The 23,118-nt window shown below is 53.0% G+C and overlaps 1 protein-coding gene across 1 annotated transcript in view; it reads left to right on the top strand.

The window, feature by feature from the left end:
- LOC142908370 (dynein axonemal heavy chain 1-like) overlaps positions 1-23,118 on the top strand; it is a 76,518-nt gene that overhangs the window by 19,127 nt on the left and 34,273 nt on the right. The window contains exons 6-8 of the mRNA XM_076058940.1: positions 4,170-4,378; positions 10,121-10,289; positions 17,176-17,376. Of these exons, the coding sequence (XP_075915055.1) occupies positions 4,170-4,378; positions 10,121-10,289; positions 17,176-17,376 (579 nt within the window). The remainder of the gene's footprint in view (positions 1-4,169; positions 4,379-10,120; positions 10,290-17,175; positions 17,377-23,118) is intronic.

The following is a 23,118-nucleotide window of genomic DNA, read 5'->3' as shown; positions in this document are numbered from 1 at the left end:
GTCTCACTGTGTCAACTCACTGTGTCAACTCACTGTGTCAACTCACTGTGTCAACTCACTGTGTCAGCTCACTGTGTCAACTCACGTCTCACTGTGTCAACTCACTGTGTCAACTCACTGTGTCAACTCACTGTGTCAACTCACTGTGTCAGCTCACTGTGTCAGCTCACTGTGTCAACTCACTGTGTCAGCTCACTGTGTCAACTCACTGTGTCAACTCACGTCTCACTGTGTCAACTCACTGTGTCAGCTCACTCTGTCAACTCACTGTGTCAACTCACTGTGTCAACTCACTGTGTCATCTCACTGTGTCAACTCACATCTTACTGTGTCAAGTCACTGTGTCAACTCACATCTCACTGTGTCAACTCACATCTCACTGTGTCAACTCACTGTGTCAACTCACATCTCACTGTGTCAACTCACATCTCACTGTGTCAACTCACTGTGTCAACTTACTGTGTCAACTCACTGTGTCAACTCACTGTGTCATCTCACTGTGTCAACTCACATCTCACTGTGTCAAGTCACTGTGTCAACTCACATCTCACTGTGTCAACTCACATCTCACTGTGTCAACTCACTGTGTCAACTCACATCTCACTGTGTCAACTCACATCTCACTGTGTCAACTCACTGTGTCAACTCACTGTGTCTGTTTCTTCCCCTGAGGAAGGCCACTTGTGTTGTGACTTTACAGAAAGATCCAGTAAGACGAATCCCTGCAGGCACGAAAGATTTACATCGACAAATGATGATGATGATGACAGTGATGACAGTGATGATGACAGTGATGGTGATGATAGTGATGATGACAGTGATGACAGTGATGATGACAATGATGATGACAGTGATGACAATGATGATGACAGTGATGATGATGATGATGACAGAGATGACAGTGATGATGACAGTGATAATGATGATGACAGTGATGATGACAGTGATAATGACAGTGATGATGATGATAGTGATGATGACAGTGATGACAGTGATGATGACAATGATGATGACAGTGATGACAATGATGATGAGGGGTGATGATGACAGTGATGACAGTGATGACAGTGATGATGACAATAATGACGATGATGATGATGACAATGATGATGACAGTGATGATGACAGTGATGACAATGATGATGACGGTGATGACAGTGACGACAATGGTATCGCTTCCACCGCTGCTGTAGATCACGAGCGAGTCGTTCCTGGAGGACGTGAACAGTTTGCTGTTGTGATGACAGTGATGATGACAGTGATGACAGTGATGATGACGATGATGACAGTGATGACAGTGATGATGACGATGATGACAGTGATGACAGTGATGACAGTGATGATGACAGTGATGATAGTGATGATGACAGTGATGATGACAGTGATGATGACAGTGATGATGACAGTGATGACAGTGATGATGACAGTGATGATGACAGTGATGATGACAATGATGACAGTGATGATGACAGTGATGACAGTCATGATGACGATGATGATAGTGATGACGACAGTGATGACAGTGACGATGATGACAGTGATGATGACAGTGATGATGATGACAGTGATGATGACAGTGATGACAGTGACAATGATAACGATCCCACCGCCGCTGTAGATCACGAGCGAGTCGTTCCTGGAGGACGTGAACAGTTTGCTGTTGTGATGACAGTGATGATGACAGTGACGATGACAGTGATGATGACAGTGACGATGACAGTGATGATGACAGTGACAATGATAACGATCCCACCGCTGCTGTAGATCACGAGCGAGTCGTTCCTGGAGGACGTGAACAGTTTGCTGTTGTGATGACAGTGATGATGACAGTGATGATGACAGTGATGACAGTGACAATGATAACGATCCCACCGCTGCTGTAGATCACGAGCGAGTCGTTCCTGGAGGACGTGAACAGTTTGCTATTGTGATGACAGTGATGACAGTGATGATGACAGTGATGATGACAGTGATGATGACAGTGATGACAGTCATGATGACGATGATGACAGTGATGACGACAGTGATGACGATGATGACAGTGATGACAGTGATGATGATGACAGTGATGATGATGACGATGACGACTATCCCACCGCTGCTATAGATCACGAGCGAGTCGTTCCTGGAGGACGTGAACAGATAGCTGTTGTGATGACAGTGATGATAACAGTGATGATGACAGTGATGACAGTGACAATGATAACGATCCCACCGCCGCTGTAGATCACGAGCGAGTCGTTCCTGGAGGACGTGAACAGTTTGCTGTTGTGATGACAGTGATGATAACAGTGATGATGACAGTGATGACAGTGACAATGATAACGATCCCACCGCTGCTGTAGATCACGAGCGAGTCGTTCCTGGAGGACGTGAACAGATAGCTGTTGTGATGACAGTGACGATGACAGTGATGATGACAGTGATGATAGTGATGACAGTGATGATTACAGTGATGATAGTGATGACAGTGATGATAGTGATGACAGTGATGATGACAGTGATGACAGTGACAATGATAACGATCCCACCACCGCCGCTGTAGATCACGAGCGAGTCGTTCCTGGAGGACGTGAACAGTTTGCTGTTGTGATGACAGTGATGACAGTGATGATGACAGTGATGATGACAGTGATGACAGTCATGATGACAGTGATGATGTCAGTGATGACAGTGATGATGATAGTTACAATGATAACGATCCCACCGCCGCTGTAGATCACGAGCGAGTCGTTCCTGGAGGACGTGAACAGATAGCTGTTGTGATGACAGTGATGATGACAGTGATGATGACAGTGATGACAGTGACAATGATAACGATCCCACCGCCGCTGTAGATCACGAGCGAGTCGTTCCTGGAGGACGTGAACAGTTTGCTGTTGTGATGACAGTGATGACAGTGATGATGATGACGATGATGACAGTGACGATGATGACAATGATAACGATCCCACCGCCGCTGTAGATCACGAGCGAGTCGTTCCTGGAGGACGTGAACAGTTTGCTGTTGTGATGACAGTGACGATGACAGTGATGACAGTGATGATGACAGTGATGACAGTGACAATGATAACGATCCCACCGCCGCTGTAGATCACGAGCGAGTCGTTCCTGGAGGACGTGAACAGTTTGCTGTTGTGATGACAGTGATGATGACAGTGATGATAGTGATGACAGTGATGATGACAGTGATGATAGTGATGACAGTGATGATAGTGATGATGACAGTGATGACAGTGACAATGATAACGATCCCACCGCCGCTGTAGATCACGGGCGAGTCGTTCCTGGAGGACGTGAACAGTTTGCTGTTGTGATGACAGTGACGATGACAGTGATGATGACAGTGATGACAGTGACAATGATAACGATCCCACCGCTGCTGTAGTTCACGAGCGAGTCGTTCCTGGAGGACGTGAACAGTTTGCTGTTGTGATGACAGTGATGATGACAGTGATGATGATGACAGTGATGATGACAGTGATGATGACAGTGATGACAGTGATGACAGTGACAATGATAACGATCCCACCACTGCTGTAGATCACGAGCGAGTCGTTCCTGGAGGACGTGAATAGTTTGCTGTTGTGATGACAGTGACGATGACAGTGATGATGACAGTGATGATGATAGTTACAATGATAACGATCCCACCGCTGCTGTAGATCACGAGCGAGTCGTTCCTGGAGGACGTGAACAGTTTGCTGTTGTGATGACAGTGATGATGACAGTGATGATGACAGTGATGATGACAGTGATGATGACAGTGATGATGACGATGATGATGACAATGATGACAGTGATGATGACAGTGATGATAGTGATGATGACAGTGATGATGACAGTAATGATGACAATGATGACAGTGATAATGACAGTGATGATGACGATGACAGTGACAATGATAACGATCCCACCGCCGCTGTAGATCACGAGCGAGTCGTTCCTGGAGGACGTGAACAGTTTGCTGTTGTGATGACAGTGATGACAGTGATGATGATGATGACGATGATGACAGTGATGATGACAGTGACAATGATAACGATCCCACCGCTGCTGTAGATCACGAGCGAGTCGTTCCTGGAGGACGTGAACAGTTTGCTGTTGTGATGACAGTGATGATGACAGTGATGACAGTGACAATGATAACGATCCCACCGCCGCTGTAGATCACGAGCGAGTCGTTCCTGGAGGACGTGAACAGTTTGCTGAACTCGGGCGACGTGCCGGGAGCCCTGGGCGTCGAGGAGACGGACTCCGTGCTGTCGGCCATGCGGCCGCTGGTGCTGCACCAGGGCCTGGTGCCCAGCAAGTCGAACCTCCTGGCCACCTTCGCCCGGCGGGTTCGCTGCAACCTGCACATCGTCCTGTGCATGAGGTGCTTGTGTGTCACTGTGTGTGTGTGTGTGTCACTGTGTGTGTGTGTGACTGTGTGTGTGTCACCGTGTGTGTGTGACTGTGTGTGTGTGTGTCACTGTGTGTGTGTGTGTCACTGTGTGTGTGTGTGTCACTGTGTGTGTGTGTGTGTGTCACTGTGTGTGTGTCACCGTGTGTGTGTGTGTCACTGTGTGTTTGTGTGTGTGTTACTGTGTGTGTGTGTGACTGTGTGTCACTGTGTGTGTGTCACTGTGTGTGTGTGTGTCACTGTGTGTGTGTGTGTCACTGTGTGTGTGTGTATGTGTGTGTGTGTCACTGTGTGTGTGTGTCTGTGTGTGTGTGTGTGTCACTGTGTGTGTGTGTCACTGTGTGTGTGTGTGTCACTGTGTGTGTGTGTCACTGTGTGTGTGTGTGTGTCACCGTGTGTGTGTGACTGTGTGTGTCACTGTGTGTGTGTGTCACTGTGTGTGTGTGTGTCACTGTGTGTGTGTCACTGTGTGTGTCACTGTGTGTGTGTCACTGTGTGTGTGTGTGTGTGTCACTGTGTGCGTGTGTGTGTGTCACTGTGTGTGTGTGTCACTGTGTGTGTGTCACTGTGTGTGTGTGTGTCACTGTGTGTGTGTGTGTCACTGTGTGTGTGTGTCATTGTGTGTGTGTGTGTGTGTCACTGTGTGTGTGTCACTGTGTGTGTGTGTGTCACTGTGTGTGTGTCACTGTGTGTGTGTCACTGTGTGTGTCACTGTGTGTGTGTGTGTCACTGTGTGTGTCACTGTGTGTGTCACTGTGTGTGTGTGTGTGTCACCGTGTGTGTGTGTGTGACTGTGTGTGTGTGTGTGTGTCACTGTGTGTGTGTGTCACTGTGTGTGTGTGTGTCACTGTGTGTTTGTGTCACTGTGTGTGTGTGTGTCACTGTGTGTGTGTGTGTCACTGTGTGTGTGTGTGTGTCACTGTGTGTGTGTCACTGTGTGTGTCACTGTGTGTGTGTGTCACTGTGTGTGTCACTGTGTGTGTGTGTCACTGTGTGTGTCATTGTGTGTGTGTGTGTCACTGTGTGTGTGTGTCACTGTGTGTGTGTCCCTGTGTGTGTGTCACTGTGTGTGTTACTGTGTGTGTGTGTCACCGTGTGTGTGTGTGTGTGTGACTGTGTGTGTGTCACTGTGTGTGTCACTGTGTGTGTCACTGACTGTGTGTGTGTGACTGTGTGTGTGTCACTGTGTGTGTGTCACTGTGTGTGTCACTGTGTGTGTACGTGTGTGTCACCGTGTGTGTGTGTGTGTCACCGTGTGTGTGTGTGTGTGTGTCACTGTGTGTGTGTGTGGACGTGTGTGTGTGTGTGTGTTACTGTGTGTGTGTCACTGTGTGTGTCACCGTGTGTGTCACCGTGTGTGTGTTACTGTGTGTGTGTCACTGTGTGTGTCACTGTGTGTGTCACCGTGTGTGTCACCGTGTGTGTGTGTGTTACTGTGTGTGTGTCACTGTGTGTGTGTGACTGTGTGTGTGTGCGTGTGTGTGTGTGTGTGTACGTGTGTGTCACTGTGTGTGTCACTGTGTGTGTGGGTGTGTGTCACTGTGTGTGTGTGTCACTGTGTGTGTGTGTGTGACTGTGTGTGTTTCACCATATGTGTGTGTGTGTCACTGTGTGTGTGTCACTGTGTGTGTCACTGTGTGTGTGTCACTGTGTGTGTCACTGTGTGTGTCACCGTGTGTGTCACCGTGTGTGTCACTGTGTGTGTGTACGTGACTGTGTGTGTCACTGTGTGTGTGCGTGTGTGTGTACGTGTGTGTCACCGTGTGTGTCACCGTGTGTGTACGTCACTGTGTGTGTCACTGTGTGTGTCACTGTGTGTGTGCGTGTGTGACTGTGTGTGTCACCGTGTGTGTCACCGTGTGTGTGTGTACGTGTGTCACCGTGTGTGTACGTGTGTCACTGTGTGTGTCACCGTGTGTGTGTGTGCGTGTGTGTGTACGTGTGTGTCACTGTGTGTGTGTCACCGTGTGTGTGTCACCGTGTGTGTACGTGTGTGTGTGTCACCGTGTGTCACCTTGTGTGTGTGTACGTGTGTGTGCGTGTGTGTGTGTGCGTGTGTCACTGTGTGTGCGTGTGTGTGTCACTGTGTGTGTACGTGTGTGTGTGTACGTGTGTGTCACTGTGTGTGTATGTGTGTGTGTGTCACCGTGTGTGTACGTGTGTGTGTGTACGTGTGGGTGTATGTGTGTGTGTCACTCTGTGTGTACGTGTGTGTGTGTCACTGTGTGTGTACGTGTGTGTGTGTCACCGTGTGTGTACGTGTGTGTGTGTACGTGTGTGTGTGTCACTGTGTGTGTGTGTCACTGTGTGTGTGTGTGTGTGTCACCGTGTGTGTGTGTGTCACTGTGTGTGTACGTGTGTCACCGTGTGTGTACGTGTGTCACCGTGTGTGTACGTGTGTGTGTGTACGTGTGTATGTGTGTGTGTGTGTATGTGTGTGTAAGTGTGTGTGTGTGGTGTGTGTGAGTGTGTGTGTGTGGTGTGTGTAGCGGTTAGCGCTACGCTGCGCTATGAACCTGGCGAACTGGGTTCGATTCCCGCTCACGGCCAACACCAGTGACGATTTTCTGAACCGGTCCCGGGCCTCCGCTAGGTCGACTCAGCCTCAAATGAGTACCTGGTGCAGTGTGTAAACATTGCCATTAGGGAGACAAAGGCGGTCGGGCGTGGTGCTGGCCACCCACCCCCTCGTGTACCGTTCCGGCCTTCATAGGTGCTCGCTAACAGCACTTGCCCCTACAGTCTGTTAAGGCTATATGGGGGATCTTTGTCTGTACTCCGGTGGTGGGTGTACACCCGGGACCCCATTCAAACCCTTAGTGGCCTGGTCTCAGCTCGCTGATAAAAGTTGCCAGCGAGAATTCCATCATCGCTTGCGTCTGGGGTTGGCATCGTCCCCCACTCCTCCTGATGTCGAGGGTAAATGGGCGAGGTTTTGGACTGTGACTCATGCAGCTGCAATGGCTGTTTTGGGTACGCGGTCCAGACCTCCCCAGAGAACCTGGCTGACAGAGGAGGTGTTCAGGATGGTTGAGAAAAAGCGACAGGCCCAATGTCATCGGCTACAGAATCCCACGTCAGAGAATGAGGAGGCTTACCGCAGCCTTCGCTCGGAGGTTCGGAGAGCCGTGAGGCGCTGCAAGGATGGGTGGTGGTCGCGGGTTGCTGAGGAGATGGAGTCTGCCTCAGTGGCCCGCGATCACAAATCTCTATTTAACTCCATCAAAAAAGTAACCTGCAGCGCCACACCTATTACCATCATTAGGGGAAAAAACGGTGATCCAATCTCCGACCCCCAGGAACAGGTTTGCAGATTTGCTGAGCATTTCTGTGAGGTCCTGGGGGAGGGGAAATCCCTCAGCCAGGAAAACATCGTGGCACAAAGTGGGGATGACCCTGCTGAGGCTGCGGTGCCTCAAATATTGGAAGAAGTCACCCCCTGTGAGTGGCTGGCTGAGGTGCCATCTGTTGAGGAAGTACTGAAGGCGATCCGGAGTCTGAGACCGGGAAAGGCAGCGGGCAGAGATGATTTCCCAAGCGAAATGCTGAGGGAGGGTGGCGTTTGTGCACAGACTGCCCTATATGACATAACAACAGTCTGGACCACTGGACAGGTTTCGCAGGATTGGAAGGATGCCCTGGTGGTCCCCCTCTTTAAGAAGGGGGACCGCACAGACTGTAACAACTACAGGGGCATCTCACTCCTCAGTGTGCCGGGAAAGGTCCTGGCAAGGATTATTCAACATCGCCTTGCCGGGCACGCTGAGGAGAGGCTTGCGGAGCCCCAATGCAGTTTCAGGAAAGGGCGGTCCTGCACTGATGCCATATTTTCTGTCTGTCTGCTACAGCAGAAGTGTAGGGAATTCTAGCAAGGCCTACATCTCTGCTTTATTGACCTGGTCAAGGCCTATGATACCATCAGTAGGCCTGGGCTCTGGGTTGTTCTTCGTGCTTTTGGAGTACCTGACCCTCTGCTCACGATCATTAAGGACCTTCATGATGGTGAGCGGGCTCGGGTAAAACTACGTGGCCGGGAGTCAGAGCCATTCCCTGTACACCTTGGGGTGCGACAGGGATGTCCTCTGGCTCCCACATTATTTAACATCTATTTTGACCACGTAGTTCGTGAAGCCTTCAACAGCTGTACCGGGGGAATCTTCATATGGTACATTTATAATGGGAGGCTGATCGATGCCCGGGTGCGGTCAAGGGATGGCTCCCTATTGCTCAACCACGTTGTGTATGCCGATGATTTGGTAATAGCTGCTCATTCAGAGGAGGAGTTGGAGACGCTGCTGCTGAGACTGGAGCGTGCCACTAAGAGGTGAGGCCTTACCATCAGCCCCACCAAAACTAAGCACCTGCCTGGGTATTTTGTACCATCGGACACTCCACCCCCACAACTCCCAATCGGTGATGGGGCAGTTGTGGAGAGAGTTTAGAGTTTCCCATACCTGGGCAGTGTGCTTATGACTGGCTCCAGTTTAACAGCAGAGGTTTCACTCCGAATCAGTCGAGCGGCAATATCTTTTCATCGGTTGCGTAACGCTGTGTGGAAGCTACCTGGTCTGTCGCTCCGCACTAAGCTTCAGGTCTTCTCGGCCACGGTCATTCCCTCCCTTCTCTACGCTTGCGAAACGTGGACCCCCCTAATGGAACATCTTCGCCGGTTAGAAACATTTAGGCTGGCCTGCCTGCTATCCATCCTGGGTTTAACCAGGCTGGATTGTGTGAGGAGCTCACAAATCCTTGATAGATCTGGGCACGGTCCCATCGGTGAGCTCCTCCGGCAGGCAAGGCTGCGTTGGCTGGGTCATGTTGCCCGCATGCCCAGCCACCGCATGCCGAAACAGCTTTTGCTCGGCCGGATTGAGGGGGCTAAACGGGCGCGGCACGGGCTAGAGAAGAGATGGAGTGATGCGGTACAGGAGGACGTGGAGCTGAGTGGACTTGCCGATGACCGGTACCAGCGGTGTCAAGATCGGCCTCTGTGGAGGAGGCTCGTGAAGGACGCTACTGGGCAGTTGGAGGCAGTCGCCCTCCAACAACAACGGAGGGCGGAGGAGCGACGCTCACAACAACGAGCGGAGCGCCGGGTGGCTAAAGCACAGCAGGTTGGCACAGTAGGGGGCACAGGTGGTGCATCAGCCAGTCATCTCAGTCAGTCGACCCGTGGCACCTGGGTCTGCCCCGTGACCTCCTGCCAGCGGGCGTTCGACACTTCACGTGGCCTCAAGGTGCACATAGCCTGGCACAAGCGTCGTGGTGACATCACCGCCACTTAGTGGCGAATGGCGGTTGTTATTGTGTGTGTACGTGTGTGTACGTGCGTGTGTGTGTGTACGTGTGTGTGTGTACGTGCGTGTGTGTGTGTACGCGTGTGTGTGTGTACGTGTGTGTGCGTGTGTACGCGTGTGTGTACGTGTGTGTGTGTGTGTACGTGTGTGTGTGTGTGTGCGTGTGTGTGTGTACGCGTTTGTACGTGTGTGTACGCGTGTGTACGCGTGTGTGTGTGTGTGTACGTATGTGTGTACGTGTGTGTGTACGTGTGTGTGTGTGTACGTGTGTGTGTACGTGTGTGTGCGTGTACGTGTGTACCTGTGTGTGTGTACGTGTGTGTACGCGTGTGTGTGTACGTGTGTGTGTGTGTGTGAGGGTGCCACGGTGGGTGACCTGTGACCCGTGACCCGTGACCCGTGACCCCGTGTGCACCAGCCCCATGGGCGAGGCGTTCCGTGCCCGGCTCCGCCGCTTCCCATCGCTCGCCAACTGCTGCACCATCGACTGGTTCAGCGAGTGGCCGCACAGCGCACTGGCCGCCGTGGCAAGCAGCCAGCTCACGGAGACGGAGGCCGGCTTGTTGGCGGGCGACTCGCAGGCGCTGGTGAGTGGTGGGTGGTGGTGGTGGTGAGTGAGTGAGTGAGTCGTGGGCTTCAGTGGGTGGTGAGTGAGTGGTGGGTGGTGGTGAGTGGTGGTGAGTGGTGGGTGGTGGTCGTGAGTGAATGGTGGGCTTCAGTGAGTGGTGAGTGAGTGGTGGGTGAGTGGTGGGTGGTGGTGGTGGTCGTGAGTGAGTGGTGGTGGTGAGTGAGTGAGTGGTGGTGGTGGTCGTGAGTGAGTGAGTGAGTGGTGGGCTTCAGTGAGTGGTGAGTGAGTGGTGGGTGGTGGTGAGTGATGAGTGGTGAGTGAGTGAGTGAGTGGTGGGCTTCAGTGAGTGGTGAGTGAGTGGTGGGTGGTGGTGAGTGAGTGAGTGAGTGGTGGTGGTGGTGGTGGTGGTCGTGAGTGAGTGAGTGAGTGGTGGGCTTCAGTGGGTGGTGAGTGAGTGGTGGGTGGTGGTGAGTGGTGGTGAGTGGTGGGTGGTGGTCGTGAGTGAGTGAGTGGTGGGCTTCAGTGAGTGGTGGGTGAGTGGTGGGTGGTGAGTGGTGAGTGAGTGAGTGGTGGGCTTCAGTGGGTGGTGGGTGAGTGGTGGGTGGTGGTGAGTGGTGGTCGTGAGTGAGTGGTGGGCTTCAGTGAGTGGTGGTGAGTGGTGAGTGGTGGTCGTGAGTGAGTGAGTGAGTGGTGGGCTTCAGTGAGTGGTGGTGAGTGGTGAGTGGTGGTCGTGAGTGAGTGAGTGAGTGGTGGGCTTCAGTGAGTGGTGGGTGGTGGTGAGTGGTGAGTGAGTGAGTGAGTGGTGGGCTTCAGTGGGTGGTGGGTGAGTGGTGGGTGGTGGTGAGTGGTGGTCGTGAGTGAGTGAGTGGTGGGCTTCAGTGAGTGGTGAGTGAGTGGTGGGTGAGTGGTGGGTGGTGGTGAGTGGTGAGTGGTGGTCGTGAGTGAGTGAGTGAGTGGTGGGCTTCAGTGAGTGGTGAGTGAGTGGTGGGTGGTGGTGGGTGGTGAGTGGTGAGTGAGTGAGTGAGTGGTGGGCTTCAGTGAGTGAGTGGTGAGTGAGTGGTGGGCTTCAGTGGGTGGTGAGCGAGTGGTGAGTGAGTGGTGGGTGGGGGTCTGAGTGAGTGGTGATTGGGTGAGTGAGTGGTGGGTGGTGGTGGTGGTGAGTGAGTGGTAATGCGTGTCGTGAGTGTGGTGAGTGGTCGTGAGTGGGGTGGTGAGTGTGGTGAGTGAATGGTGATTGGGTGAGTGAGTGGTGAGTGGTGGTCTTCAGTGAGTGGTGAGCGAGTGGTGCGTGGTGGTGGTGAGTGTGTGGTGAGTGGTGGCGAGTGCGGTGGCGATGGAGGTGTAGGTGTTGCAGTGGGTTTAACCTACACAGGATAACGACGTAGGTGGTAACTAGCGCGGTTAGCCAGACGTCAAGAGGGTAACTACATCACTGGGTCAGGTCAGCAGCACACTGCCTGACCCATGATGGCAAAGCGCGAAGACGTCGCACCGCTGGTTGATTCCAGAAGACAGCCACAATCACTCTCGGGACCGCTCTTTTACTCTCCCGAGCACGTGGCCACGCCCCCTTCTGGATCTTGCCAGGAGGGGGGCGTGACCTCGCTCTGCCTTTGGCCACGCCCCCTTCTGGATCTTGCCAGGAGGGGGGCGTGGCCTCGCTCCGCCTTCGGCCACGCCCCCTCCTGGATCTTACCAGGAGGGGGCGTGACCTCGCTCTGCCTTCGGCCACGCCCCCTCCTGGATCTTACCAGGAGGGGGGCGTGGCCTCGCTCCGCCTTTGGCCACGCCCCCTCCTGGATCTTACCAGGAGGGGGCGTGACCTCGCTCTGCCTTCGGCCACGCCCCCTCCTGGATCTTACCAGGAGGGGGGCGTGGCCTCGCCCCCTCCTGGATCTTAACAGGAGGAGGCGTGGCCTCGCTCCGCCTTCGGCCACGCCCACTCCTGGATCTTACCAGGAGGGGGCGTGACCTCGCTCCGCCTTCGGCCACGCCCCCTCCTGGATCTTACCAGGAGGGGGGCGTGGCCTCGCTTCGCCTTCGGCCACGCCCCCCCTCCTGGATCTTACCAGGAGGGGGGGCGTGGCCTCGCTCCGCCTTCGACCACGCCCCCTCCTGGATCTTGCCAGGAGGGGGCGTGGCCTCGCTCCGCCTTCGGCCACGCCCCCTCCTGGATCTTACCAGGAGGGGGCGTGGCCTCGCTCCGCCTTCGGCCACGCCCCCTCCTGGATCTTACCAATAGGGGGGCGTGGCCTCGCCCCCTCCTGGATCTTAACAGGAGGAGGCGTGGCCTCGCTCCGCCTTTGGCCACGCCCCCTCCTGGAACTTACCAGGAGGGGGCGTGGCCTCGCTCCGCCTTCGGCCACGCCCCCTCCTGGATCTTACCAGGAGGGGGGCGTGGTCTCGCTCCGCCTTCGACCACGCCCCCTCCTGGATCTTACCAGAAAGGTTCTCGACCGAGCACCACGTGTCCCTCAAGCACCACCTTGGGGGGGCCCCCTCGCTACTCTGTCCCGGCCACGTTGCCTCTCGGGGCTCGCCCAGACTGCCACGTCCTCACCTTACCGTCTCCCTGACCGTCGCCAGCACCATGCCCCCCCCAATCTTCAGGAACCCTACAGAAGATTCCCGGCTGCACTTCCCGTGCGTGTCCCCTCGGTCACCTGTTCCCCTCCCCGACTCCTCACCCCGGCCCATCACGTGACTCATCACGTGACTCATCACGTGACTCGTCCTCACACGCCCCCCCCCATCCACCGTGCTCCCCACGTGACCAAGTGTGTGGCATTACGTTTCGGTTTAAAGCTTTCGTGGCTGCAGGCTATTCACATTCTTGGTTCTTTGGGTAAAGTCACCGCCACGTAGAAGGGAAACAATAAAATAATAAAACTATAAAACAATAAAATTATTATTCTTGGTTCTTTCGGGTAAAGTCACCACCACGTAGAAGGGAAACAATAAAATAATAAAACTATAAAACAATAAAATTATTATTCTTGGTTCTTTCGGGTAAAGTCACCACCACGTAGAAGGGAAACAATAAAATAATAAAATTATTATTCTTGGTTCTTTCGGTAAAGTCACCGCCACGTAGAAGGGAAACAATGAAATGATAAAAATATAAAACAATACAATTATTGTAAAACAATAAAATTATTATTCTTGGTTCTTTCGGTAAAGTCACCACGTAGAAGGGAAACAATAAAATAATAAAAATATTATTCTTGGTTCTTTCGGTAAAGTCACCGCCACGTAGAAGGGAAACAATGAAATGATAAAAATATAAAACAATAGAATTCTCGCGACGTTTCGACTGCAACACAAGAAGCAGTCGTCATCAGGTGTGAAAATCACGGCAAGAACATTTGAAAGAAGTGGTGGGTTTTTTTAAAACGTTAGCACCACGGAGAGCGATTTGAAAGTTTGTTCAGATGGACGAGTCCATCTATGTTCGGAAAAGCGGAGGGGGGAGACGAAAAATAATGGACGCGGTCCGAAAGCCACCGTAAGCGTGAACAATCAATTAAGACCCGCAAATGCTAAGCCAGAATCCATCTTCTCGGTTCTAAATTGTCTCCGCGTTTGTACATGTGGATAGCCTCATGAACGAATCTCTCACGGTAGCCAGATGGCTTACAAAGAACCTCTGTCTTGGAGAAGTCAATGCCGTGTGAGCCTACTGAATTATAACAATGATCTGCCACGGCCGAGGTGTTGGTCCTACCGTGTTTAAGGTCTGCTTTGTGTCCACGAATGCGGTCCGAGACATGTCGTTTGGCTTCTCCAATGTGTATTTACTACCACAGAGGCAACTTAGTTTGCAGACGCCAGGCTACTGTATGTCCGGAATCACAACTTTTTGCAGACGGAACCGGATCACGGATTTTATGTAATGCGTTGAATGGGACCTGGATCTTGCGTGTGCTAGCACCCGGTAACCACGCCTCTAGTGGCCCACTGTGTGGTACTGCACGGAGTACTCGCCTCTGCACCCACACCCCCCGTGTCTTACAGCACTTAGCGCAACGCCCTGTAGTGATCCATTTTACATCGCTGAAAAATCTCTCGAAGGACCTGGACACGGTCCCATCGGTGAGCTCCTCCGGCGGGCAAGGCTGCAGTTGGCTGGGTCATGTAGCCTGCATGCCCAGCCACCGCATGCCCGAAACAGCTTTTGTTCGGCCGGATCGAGGGGGCTAAGCGGGCGCGGCACGGGCTAGAGAAGAGATGGAGTGACGTGGTAGAGGAGGACGTGGAGCTGAGTGGACTTGACGATGACCGGTACCAGCGGTGTCAAGATCGACCTCTGTGGAGGAGGCTCGTGAAGGACGCTGCTGGGCAGTTGGAGGCAGTCGCCCTCCAACAACAACGGAGGGCGGAGGAGCGAAGGCTCACAACAACGAGCGGAGCGCCGGGTGGGCTAAAGCACAGCAGGTTGGCACAGTAGGGGGCACAGGTGGTGCATCAGCCAGTCATCTCAGTCAGTCGACCCGTGGCACCTGGGTCTGCCCCGTGACCTCCTGCCAGCGGGCGTTCGACACTTCACGTGGCCTCAGGGTGCACATAGCCTGGCATAAGCGTCGTGGTGATGTCACCGTCACTTAGTGGCGAATGGCGGTTGTTGTTGTAACAGTGTGTGTATCTGTGTGTGTGTATCTGTGTGTGTGTATCTGTGTGTGTATCTGTGTGTGTGTGTCTGTGTGTGTGTATCTGTGTGTGTGTATCTGTGTGTGTGTGTATCTGTGTGTGTGTGTATCTGTGTGTGTGTGTAACACGTGTCTCTGTGTGTCTGTGTGTGTGTGTGTCTCTGTGTGTAGGTGCATGCGTGCGTGCGTATGCACCAGTCTCTGAGCGAGGCGTCCCTGCTGTTCCTGTGTGTGTGTGTGTAACAGTGTGTATCTGTGTGTTTATCTGTGTGTGTGTCTGTGTGTGTGTCTCTGTGTGTCTCTGTGGTGTGTGTAGGTGGATGCGTGCGTGCGTATGCACCAGTCTCTGAGCGAGGCGTCCCTGCTGTTCCTGTGTGTGTCTCTGTGTGTGTATCTGTGTGTGTAACAGTGTGTGTGTCTCTGTATGTGTGTCTCTGTGTGTAGGTGCATGCGTGCGTGCGTATGCACCAGTCTCTGAGCGAGGCGTCCCTGCTGTTCCTGTGTGTGTGTGTGTAACAGTGTGTATCTGTGTGTTTATCTGTGTGTGTGTCTGTGTGTGTGTCTCTGTGTGTCTCTGTGGTGTGTGTAGGTGGATGCGTGCGTGCGTATGCACCAGTCTCTGAGCGAGGCGTCCCTGCTGTTCCTGTGTGTGTGTGTAACACGTGTGTCTCTGTGTGTATCTGTGTGTGTGTGTAACAGTGTGTGTGTGTGTATCTGTGTGTATCTGTGTCTCTGTGTGTAGGTGCATGCGTGCGTGCGTATGCACCAGTCTCTGAGCGAGGCGTCCCTGCTGTTCCTGTGTGTGTGTAACAGTGTGTATCTGTGTGTTTATCTGTGTGTGTGTCTGTGTGTGTGTCTCTGTGTGTCTCTGTGGTGTGTGTAGGTGGATGCGTGCGTGCGTATGCACCAGTCTCTGAGCGAGGCGTCCCTGCTGTTCCTGTGTGTGTGTGTAACAGTGTATGTCTCTGTGTGTATCTGTGTGTGTGTGTAACAGTGTGTGTCTCTGTGTGTATCTGTGTGTGTGTATGTGTGTCTCTGTGTGTGTGTAGGTGGATGCGTGCGTGCGTATGCACCAGTCTCTGAGCGAGGCGTCCCTGCTGTTCCTGTGTGTGTATCTGTGTGTCTCTCTGTGTGTGTGTATCTGTGTGTGTGTATCTGTGTGTGTGTGTAACAGTGTGTCTCTGTGTGTCTCTGTGTGTGTGTCTCTGTGTGTGTGTGTGTGTGTAGGTGGATGCGTGCGTGCGTATGCACCAGTCTCTGAGCGAGGCGTCCCTGCTGTTCCTGTGTGTGTGTGTAACAGTGTGTGTCTCTGTGTGTATCTGTGTGTGTGTGTAACAGTGTGTGTCTCTGTGTGTATCTGTGTGTGTGTATGTGTGTCTCTGTGTGTAGGTGCATGCGTGCGTGCGTATGCACCAGTCTCTGAGCGAGGCGTCCCTGCTGTTCCTGTGTGTGTCTCTGTGTGTGTATCTGTGTGTGTATCTGTGTGTTTATCTGTATGTGTGTCTCTGTGTGTAGGTGCATGCGTGCGTGCGTATGCACCAGTCTCTGAGCGAGGCGTCCCTGCTGTTCCTGTGTGTGTCTCTGTGTGTGTATCTGTGTGTGTAACAGTGTGTGTGTCTCTGTATGTGTGTCTCTGTGTGTAGGTGCATGCGTGCGTGCGTATGCACCAGTCTCTGAGCGAGGCGTCCCTGCTGTTCCTGTGTGTGTGTGTGTAACACGTGTCTCTGTGTGTATCTGTGTGTGTGTGTAACAGTGTGTGTGTGTTTATCTGTGTGTATCTGTGTCTCTGTGTGTAGGTGCATGCGTGCGTGCGTATGCACCAGTCTCTGAGCGAGGCGTCCCTGCTGTTCCTGTGTGTGTGTGTAACACGTGTCTCTGTGTGTATCTGGGTGTGTGTGTAACAGTGTGTGTGTGTGTATCTGTGTGTATCTGTGTCTCTGTGTGTAGGTGCATGCGTGCGTGCGTATGCACCAGTCTCTGAGCGAGGCGTCCCTGCTGTTCCTGTGTGTGTGTGTAACACGTGTGTCTCTGTGTGTATCTGTGTGTGTGTGTAACAGTGTGTGTGTGTGTATCTGTGTGTATCTGTGTCTCTGTGTGTAGGTGCATGCGTGCGTGCGTATGCACCAGTCTCTGAGCGAGGCGTCCCTGCTGTTCCTGTGTGTGTGTGTAACACGTGTGTCTCTGTGTGTATCTGTGTGTGTGTGTAACAGTGTGTGTGTGTGTATCTGTGTGTATCTGTGTCTCTGTGTGTGTGTGTAGGTGGATGCGTGCGTGCGTATGCACCAGTCTCTGAGCGAGGCGTCCCTGCGTCTCCGCGCCCAGCCGGACCGTGGTGCCGGCGGCAGCGGCGTGACGCCCACTGCCTTCCTGGAGCTGCTGGGCACCTTCAGGCGCCTGCTGGCGCTCAAGAGCGGCGACATCCGTGGGGCACGCGCACGCATGCAGGGTGGACTGGACAAGGTGAGTCTACACACACACACGTAGACTCACACACACACACGTAGACTCACACACACACAGACTCACACACAGACTCACACTCACACACAGACTCACACACACAGACTCACACACACACAGACACACACACAGACTCACACTCACACACAGACTCACACACACACTCACACACACACAGACTCACACAGACTCACACACGCATGCAGGGTGGCCTGGACAAGGTGAGTCTACACACACACGTAGACTCACACACACACAGACTCACACACACACACACACTCAGACTCACACACACACAGAGACAGAGACACACACACAGACACAGACTCACACACACACACAGACTCACACACACACACAGACTCACACACACACACAGACTCACACACACACACAGACGCACACACACAGACTCTCACACATACTCACACAGACTCACACACACACAGACTCACACACGCATGCAGGGTGGCCTGGACAAGGTGAGTCTACACACACACACGTAGACTCACACACTCAGACTCACACACACACAGACACACACACACAGACACACACACACAGACTCACACACACAGACACACACACAGACACACACACAGACACAGACAGACTCACACACACACACACAGACTCACACACACACACAGACTCACACACACACACAGACTCACACACACAGACTCACACACACACAGACTCACACACACACAGACACACACACACAGACTCACACACAGACTCACACACACACACAGACTCACACAGACTCGCACACACTCACACAGACTCACACACACAGACTCACACACACACGTAGACTCACACACTCAGACTCACACACACACATACACAGAGACAGAGACACACACACAGACACAGACTCACACACGCATGCAGGGTGGGCTGGACGAGGTGAGTCCACACACACACACAGACTCACACACACACACAGACTCACACACACATACACAGAGACAGAGACACACAGACACAGACTCACACACACACTCACACACACACAGACTCACACACACACAGACTCACACACGCATGCAGGGTGGCCTGGATAAGGTGAGTCTACACACACACGTAGACTCACACACTCAGACTCACACACACACAGACACACACACACAGACTCACACACACACATGGACTCACACACACACACGGACTCACACACACAGACGCACACACACACACGTAGACTCACACACACGCACAGACTCACACACACACAGACTCACACACACAGACTCACACACACAGACTCACACACACAGACTCACCCACACACACAGACTCACACACACACAGACTCACATACAGACTCACACACACAGACTCACACACACACACAGACTCACACACACACACACAGACTCACACACACAGACTCACACAGACTCACACACACACAGACTCACACACGCATGCAGGGTGGCCTGGATAAGGTGAGTCTGCACACACACGTAGACTCACACACTCAGACTCACACACACACACATACACAGAGACAGAGACACACACACAGACACAGACTCACACACGCATGCAGGGTGGGCTGGACGAGGTGAGTCCACACACACACACAGACTCACACACACACACACACAGACTCACACACATACATACACAGAGACAGAGACACAGACACAGACTCACACACACACTCACACACACACAGACTCACACAGACTCACACACACACAGACTCACACACGCATGCAGGGTGGCCTGGATAAGGTGAGTCTACACACACACACACAGACTCACACAGACTCACACACACATACTCACACACACACAGACTCACACACACACACAGAGACAGAGACACACACACAGACACAGACTCACACACGCATGCAGGGTGGGCTGGACAAGGTGAGTCCACACACACACACAGACTCACACACACACACAGACTCACACACACACATACACAGAGACAGAGACACACAGACACACAGACTCACACACACACAGACTCACACACAGACACACACACAGACTCACATACAGACTCACACACACACACACTCACACACACACAGACTCACACACACACAGACTCACACACACACTCACACACAGACTCAAACACGCATGCAGGGTGGCCTGGATAAGGTGAGTCTACAGACTCACACAGACTCACACACACACACAGACTCACACACACAGACTCACACACACACTCACACACAGACTCACACACGCATGCAGGGTGGCCTGGACAAGGTGAGTCTACACACACTCAGAGACACACATACAGACACACACACAGACTCACACACACACACAGACTCACACACACAGACTCACACACACAGACTCACACACACACAGACTCACACACACAGACACACACACACAGACTCACACACACACAGACTCACACACACAGACTCACACACACACAGACTCACACACACACAGACTCACACACACAGACTCACACACACAGACTCGCACACACACAGACTCACACACACACACAGACTCACACACACACATGGACTCACACACACAGACACACACACACACGGACACACACACACAGACTCGGACACACACACAGACTCACACACACACAGAGAGGCACACACAGACTCACACACACACACAGACACACACACACAGACACACACACACAGACTCACACACACAGACACACACACAGACTCACACACACAGACTCGCACACACACACAGACTCACACACACACACAGACGCACACACACACAGATACACACACAGACTCACACACAGACACACACACACAGACACACACACACACAGACTCACACACACACACAGACTCACACACACAGACTCACACAGACAGACTCACACACACACGTAGACTCACACACACGCACAGACTCACACACACACAGACTCACACACACAGACTCACACACACACACAGACTCACACACACACAGACTCACACACACACAGACTCACACACACACACACACACAGACTCACACAGACAGACTCACACACACACACAGACTCACACAGACTCACACACACTCACACTCACACAGACACACACACACAGACTCACACACACACAGACTCACACACACATGCAGGGTGGGCTGGATAAGGTGAGTCTACACACTCACACACACAGACTCACACACACACTCACACAGACTCACAGACACACACAGACTCACACACACACAGACTCACACACACATGCAGGGTGGGCTGGATAAGTTGAGTCTACACACACACACAGACTCACACACAACAACAACAACAACCGCCATTCGCCACTAAGTGGCGGTGACGTCACCACGACGCTTGTGCCAGGCTATGTGCACCCTGAGGCCACGTGAAGTGTCGAACGCCCGCTGGCAGGAGGTCACGGGGCAGACCCAGGTGCCACGGGTCGACTGACTGAGATGACTGGCTGATGCACCACCTGTGCCCCCTACTGTGCCAACCTGCTGTGCTTTAGCCACCAGGCGCTCCGCTCGCTGTTGTGAGCGTCGCTCCTCCGCCCTCCGTTGTTGTTGGAGGGCGACTGCCTCCAACTGCCCAGTAGCATCCTTCACGAGCCTCCTCCACAGAGGCCGATCTTGACACCGCTGGTACCAGTCATCGGCAAGTCCACTCAGCTCCACGTCCTCCTGCACCACATCACTCCATCTCTTCTCTAGCCCGTGCCGCGCCCGCTTAGCCCCCTCAATCCGGCCAAACAAAAGCTGTTTCGGCATGCGGTGGCTGGGCATGCGGGCTACATGACCCAGCCATCGCAGCCTTGCCTGCCGGAGGAGCTCACCGATGGGACCCTGCCCAGATCTTTCAAGGATTTGTGAGCTCCTCACACAATCCAGTCTGGTTAAACCCAGGATGGATCGTAGGCAGGTCAGCCTAAATGTTTCTAACCGGCGAAGATGTTCCATTAGGGGGGTCCACGTTTCGCAAGCGTAGAGAAGGGAGGGAATGATCGTGGCCGAGAAGACCTGAAGCTTAGTGCGGAGCGACAGACCAGGTAGCTTCCACACAGCGTTACGCAACCGATGAAAAGATATTGCCGTTCGACTGATTCGGAGTGAGACCTCTGCTGTTAAACTGGAGCCGGTCATAAGCACACTGCCCAGGTATGGGAAACTCTCCACTCTCTCCACAACTGCCCCATCACCGATTGGGAGTTGTGGGGGTGGAGTGTCCGATGGTACAAAATACCCAGGCAGGTGCTTAGTTTTGGTGGGGCTGATGGTAAGGCCCCACTTCTTAGTGGCACGCTCCAGTCTCAGCAGCAGCGTCTCCAACTCCTCCTCTGACTGAGCAGCTATTACCAAGTCATCAGCATACATAACGTGGTTGAGCAATAGGGAGCCATCCCTTGACCGCACCCGGGCATCGATTAGCCTCCCATTATATCTGTACCATATGGAGATTCCCCCAGTACAGCTATTGAAGGCTTCACGAACTACGTGGTCAAAATAGATGTTAAATAATGTGGGAGCCAGAGGACATCCCTGTCGCACCCCAAGGTGTACAGGGAATGGCTCTGACTCCCGGCCACGTAGTTTTACCCGGGCCCGCTCACCATCATGAAGGTCCTTAATGATCGTGAGCAGAGGATCAGGTACTCCAAAAGCACGAAGAACGACCCAGAGCCCAGGCCTACTGATAGTATCATAGGCCTTGACCAGGTCAATAAAGCAGAGATGTAGGTCTTGTTGGATTCCCTACACCTCTGCTGTAGCAGACGGACAGAAAATATGGCATCTGTGCAGGACCGCCCTTTCCTGAAACCGCATTGGGGCTCCGCAAGCCTCTCCTCAGCGTGCCTGGCAAGGCAATGTTGAATAATCCTTGCCAGGACCTTTCCTGGCACACTGAGGAGTTAGATGCCCCTGTAGTTGTTACAGTCTGTGCGGTCCCCCTTCTTAAAAAGGGGGACCACCAGGGCATCTTTCCAATCCTGCGGAACCCGTCCAGTGGTCCAGACTGTTGTTATGATGTCATATAGGGCAGTCTGTGCACAAACGCCACCCTCCCTCAGCATTTTGCTTGGGAGATCATCTCTGCCCGCTGCCTTTCCCGGTCTCAGACTCCGGATCGCCTTCAATACTTCCTCAGGGGGTGACTTCTTCCAATATTTGAGGCACCACAGCCTCAGCAGGGTCATCCTCACTTTGTGCCACGATGTTTTCCTGGCTGAGGGATTTTCCCTCCCCCAGGACCTCACAGAAATGCTCAGCAAATCTGCGAACCTGTTCCTGGGGGTCGGAGATTAGATCACCGTTTTTTCCCCTAATGATGGTAATAGGTGTGGCGCTGCAGGTTACTTTTTTGATGGAGTTAAATAGAGATTTGTGATAACCGGCCACTGAGGCAGACTCCATCTACTCAGCAACCCGCGACCACCACCCATCATTGCAGCGCCTCACGGCTCTCCGAACCTCCGAGCGAAGGCTGCGGTAAGCCTCCTCATTCTCTAACGTGGGATTCTGTAGCCGATGACAGTGGGCCTGTTGCTTTTTCTCAACCATCCTGAACACCTCCTTTGTCAGCCAGGGTCTCTGGGGAGGTCTGGACCGTGTACCCAAAGCAGCCATTGCAGCTGCATGAGTGACAGTCCTAAACCTCGCCCATTTACGCTCGACATCAGGAGGAGTCGGGGACGATGCCAATGCCAGCCGCAAGCGATGATGTAATTCTCGCTTGCAACTTTCATCAGATAACTGAGACCAGGCCACTTTATG

The sequence above is a fragment of the Petromyzon marinus genome (genome assembly GCF_048934315.1).
Source record: "Petromyzon marinus isolate PM22_M1 ecotype Great Lakes invasive population chromosome 80 unlocalized genomic scaffold, UKy_Petmar_22M1.pri1.0 chr80_unloc.4, whole genome shotgun sequence".
Classification (NCBI taxonomy): Eukaryota; Metazoa; Chordata; class Hyperoartia; order Petromyzontiformes; family Petromyzontidae; genus Petromyzon; species Petromyzon marinus.
The sequence above is the reverse complement of the archived record's forward strand: the minus strand, read 5'-3'. Positions and strand labels throughout refer to the sequence as shown.